This window comes from Orycteropus afer, unplaced genomic scaffold (assembly GCF_000298275.1).
Source record: "Orycteropus afer afer isolate SDZICR_OR568_19922 unplaced genomic scaffold, OryAfe1.0 scaffold00402, whole genome shotgun sequence".
NCBI lineage: Eukaryota > Metazoa > Chordata > Mammalia > Tubulidentata > Orycteropodidae > Orycteropus > Orycteropus afer.
Genome location: NW_006921989.1, coordinates 2,629,862 through 2,634,715, shown reverse-complemented (window position 1 = coordinate 2,634,715; position 4,854 = coordinate 2,629,862). Strand labels below are relative to the sequence as shown.

The 4,854-nt window shown below is 41.4% G+C and overlaps 1 protein-coding gene across 1 annotated transcript in view; it reads left to right on the top strand.

Moving 5' to 3' along the window:
- Positions 1-312: 312 nt before the first annotated feature.
- ZNF823 (zinc finger protein 823) overlaps positions 313-4,854 on the top strand; it is a 66,927-nt gene continuing 62,385 nt past the window's right edge. Inside the window, exons 1-2 of the mRNA XM_042782650.1 lie at positions 313-401; positions 1,380-2,465. Coding sequence (XP_042638584.1) covers positions 313-401; positions 1,380-2,465 — 1,175 coding nt within the window. The remainder of the gene's footprint in view (positions 402-1,379; positions 2,466-4,854) is intronic.

Genomic DNA, 4,854 nt, shown 5'->3' with positions numbered 1-4,854 from the left:
TAAATATTTACAGCCTTGGAAACCCTGTGGGGATGCTCTGCCCTGTCCTGTGGCATTGGAATTGACTCGATGGCCTTAGGTTTGGGGTTGTTTTTTGTTTTTTTTTGCTTTGTATTTGTTTGTTTCTCAGTTTCTTTTCTTTTTCATCATTACCAATGTCCTATAACACCCAAATGCCTGAAAGTCAGTCTCTCTTCACACAGACCTTGTTCCTCATAAAATTTCCTTACTGTTTTGTTTTCATCTTGTGAAACTCCACTTAAAATTATTGGGTCAGTTTTTCAACAGGATAATAATGGACAAACACTGTCCATGAAGAATGACTTCTGGTCCTCCATGTTAGGAGAAGTTTGTGAATTTCATGGCATTGAGTATCATCACAACCAGGAAAGGCATGTGAGGTAAGTATTAGTCACATGACAGTGAACAGTGTGACTTGGGGGTCTTAAGGTGTCATGACATTTGTATTTGTGTTGTTTGTGTGTATGTAAAACTAGCTCTAAAATGAAGTGTTCACATAATTGTCACAACACAGGATCTCCATAAATACTGTGAATCACATACTGAGTGCCGGTGTGCATTGCCTAATGGCCATGATATGTTATGTGAAACAGGACTTTATGTGATTGGACATAGTGGAAACACCCTGTTTTGGTTCTCTAGTGCCCTCTAACAGAAAATACCACAAGTGGGTGATTTTAAACATACAGGGAGGGATTTAGTCTTTTAGAGTTTAAGAGTCTAAAGTCTGAGTTCAAAGTGCCAGCTCTAGGGGCTGGGGGAAGGCCCCTCGACCTGGGGCTTCAGCTTCCACTGCCACAGGCCAGACTGCTTGGTGGCCACTACAGTGGGAGGAGTCACAGCCTCAAGCCCAAGCATGATGCTCAGGGTGCCCTGGCCAAGTGGAGCAGTAGCCTGGCAGTTCACCCTTGGCAGCTCTGGCAGCATCTGTGCGGTCCCTGCTTAAGGCAAGTGCTGTGATATAGGCAGCCATGGATCTGTGCCAGGGTGGATGTGGGACCTGGAGAGCTAGTGAGAAATAGACAGGATCTACTGTACTGACCAATGTATGTCTGCTACCTCCTATTCTCTAGTCAGGATTTCTGAACTCTTAGGACTTTATGGGACTGTGGATGTACATGTGGTCAAATATTGCCCAAATGGACATTATGTGGCACATACTTGTATTTGAAACATATTTCACTTGTACCTAATTATCAGAAATTTCTATTATTTAGAAACACTGTGACTGTAATGGTAGCCCCTTTGTCAGATGATTCCACCTATGCAGCACACTTAGGGCAGGAAACACATATTTACTGTGCATGGTAATTGTGAAATGATAACAGATTTAATTCTGACAGGTTTCCCCTTTCTAGCAGAATATATACAGTAGAGAGCCTCGGTGAAAGTAAAAATGATAAAGTAAATAAAGGTGATGAAGATAATCAATGTGGAAAAACCTTCAGCTGGATTGGGAATCTTTCTGGGTTTAAAGGAGCTCCTGCTGGAGTAAATGCTTCTGACTGCCTTGAGTGTGGAAAAGCCTTCCCGGATCGTTCATCATTCATGCGTCACATCAGGTCTCCTGCTGAGTACAAAGCTTATCATTGTAAGGTGTGTGAAGAAGACTGCAGTTGTCCTTATTTACAACTTCATATGAGACAGAAACTTTGTAAATGTGAGGATTATGGGAAACTTTGTAGTTGTTCCTTACCTGTCACTAAACGTACAAGAACTCACAATGGAGAGAGGCCTTATGAATGTAAGGAATGTCAGAAAACCTTTAGTTATCTCTCAAGCCTCACTAGACATATAAAAACTCATAGCGGAGAAAGGTTTTTTGAATGTAAGAAATGTGGGAAAGCCTTTACTCGTTCTTCATCCCTTACTACACATATGCGAACTCATAGTAGAGAGAAGTCTTATGAATGTAAGGAATGTGGAAAAACCCTTAGTTGTTCCTCATCCCTCACTACCCATATGCGAACTCACAGTGGAGAAAGGCCTTATGAGTGTAAGGAATGTGGGAAAGCCTTTAGCTGTTCCTCATCTCTCACTACACATACAAGATCACACAGTGGGGAGAGACCTTATGAATGTAAAGAATGTGGGAAAGCCTTTAGTCGGTCCTCACACCTCACTACCCATATAAGAACACACAGTGAAGAGAGGCCTTATGAATGTAAGGAATGTGGGAAAGCCTTTAAGCAGTTTGCACAACTCACTACTCATATAAAAACGCATAGTGAAGAGAGACCTTATGAATGTAAGGAATGTGGAAAAGCCTTTAAGCAGTTTGCACAACTCACTAGACATGTAAGAGTTCACAGTGGAGAGAAGCCTTATGAATGTAAGGAATGTGGGAAATCCTTTAGTCAGTTTTCATACCTTACTGGCCATATGAGAGCTCACACTGGATACAGGCCTTATGAATGTAAAGAATGTGGGAAAGCCTTTACTCGGTCCTCACACCTCACTGCTCATAGAAGAACACACAGTGGAGAGAGGCCTTATCAATGTAAGGAATGTGGGAAAGCCTTTTATCGGTCCTCACACCTCACTGATCATGTAAGATCTCACAGTGGAGAGAAGCCTTATGAATGTAAGGAATGTGAGAAAGCCTTTAGTTGTTTCTCATCCTTCCGTAAACACATTAGAACTTACCATAGAGATAGGCCTCATGATAGTAAGGAATGTGGAAAAGTGTTTAGTCAGTTTTCACACATCACTGACCATATAATAGCTCACAGTGGAGAGAACCTGCCTTATAGTGAATTGCTATCATATGGCCATTCTGGCCATGATCTTGTTCCTCCCACAAAATGATTGGGTGAGACTATGCAAATAAGGTGCATGGAACTCTTGTAGGGGATTGGCCAGTTTTGCCATTCCACTGGGTTTGAAAAAGAGTCAATTCCATGGCTTGGCTCACTATCATCAAGAAGACAGGCCAGGAGTGGAGCATGTCCTTTGACTCAGTGTCTCTGTGCTGAGATCATCCTCAGCCCAGGAGACAGTTAACACTGATTGAGGAGCAGTGTGAGATGGTGAGCAGTGGCAGCAAGCACAATAGAAATGGGTGACAGAAGAGCCAGGAGACTAGAGCAGAATGGCATTGTGTGTTCTCCAGTCCTTGGAGGGAGGCAGCCACAGTGGACTTGCCAACCCACAGAGTAAGCTGAGTGCATTCAGGCAGGAGACTTGGTGGCAGAATGGTGTTCCTTTAACACTAGTTGGCAGAGTTAAGTTTGCTGACCCACGGAGCAAGGGAGCTGAGTGCCTCTGGCAGGAGGCTTTGTGGTGCAGTGGGGTGCCTTTGGGCACTTATTGCCAGAAAGATTCCCAAGTCTTCTCTTTTGAGGGGCAGGCCTCTGGGTGGGTCCCAACTATTAACCTTTCGACCAGTAGATGAACACTTAACTGTTGGTGCCACCAGGGACTCCCAGTGGAATATTACACACCCCTCAGGGAAAAAAAAAAAAAAATCCTAGTAAGCCAGAAACACCAAGCTGAGCAAAACAAGTCAATTATAAAAGAAATATATGACCTCAATTATAAGAAGTAAACAAATATGTATACAACAAAGCTAACTAATGGTTACCAAGGTGGGGGGCGGAGAAAGAGTTTTGCTTAGAAGCATTGAGTTTATGTTAAAGGTAATGGAATGAATTGGAAAATAAAGTAAGAATGTTTGTACAACCTTAACGATGTAATCAGTGTAACTGAAGTGTATGTAAAAATTGTTGAAAAGTATATTTTTAACAATAAAAAACATGGAGATAAAAAAAGAAAAATTCTGTAATTTCTCTTCCTATATTCATACACACACACACACACACGTTTCTTTTTTGGGAAAAAAGAGTAAAGCATTCTGGAGACCAGAAAGTGAGAAAAAGTGTGAATTATATCTGCAGTCTTGATTATTTCCTTTTTTTGTAATGCCTTGATTAGCTCCTGGCCCACCACTCATCTGTCAGTTTGTCCAACTGTGGAACTGTGGTAATAGTACTACCCAAAGTAGTCTGTACGTACATTCAATGCAGTCCTCATCAAAATTGCAACAGCATTTTATATGGAAATGGAAAAAAAAAATTAATCCTCAGTAATATATGGAAAGGCAAGAGGCCCCAAATAGCCAAAGCAATTCTGAAGAATAAAAGATCTCACACTTCCCAATTGAAAAACTTAGGATAAGTTACAGTAATCAAAACAGCCTGGTGATTCCTTAAAAATTTGGAATTAGAAATACCATTTGACCCAGCCATTCCATTACTAGGTATATATCCTAAAGAAGTGAGCGCCATGACAAGAACAGACATGCAGACCCATGTTCATTGCAGCACAGAAAATGACCTAGGTGTCCCTCAAATGAAGAATGGATAACCAAACTATGGTACATACACACAATGGAATACCATGCATCCCTAAAGAATAATGTAGAATCTGCAAAACACTGCATAACATGGATGGACTTGTAGGGCATTATGCTGAGTGAAATAAGTCAATCATAGAAAGACAAATATTGTATTAGTCTGTTATTGTAAAAGTCAAGGAAAGGTTTAGATATGGAAGGAAATTTTCTTTGTTGGTTACCAGGGGTGGGAAGGGAGGGGAGGGAACACTGTTAGATAGGTTGACACAAGTATTGATTTGGGTGAAGAGAAGAGCAATGTACCAAATATGAGTGATCAACACAGTGGCATTGAGGAAGAGGAAGACAGGTGCATGGGAGGTGCAGACAACAAAGATGAACCCTTTTGCAAATATAGTACTGTGTTGTCAGTGAAGGCTAACATGGGTATATGGGTGGATAGATGGGTGGACAGGCTCAACTATTAGGTATGTCTATGA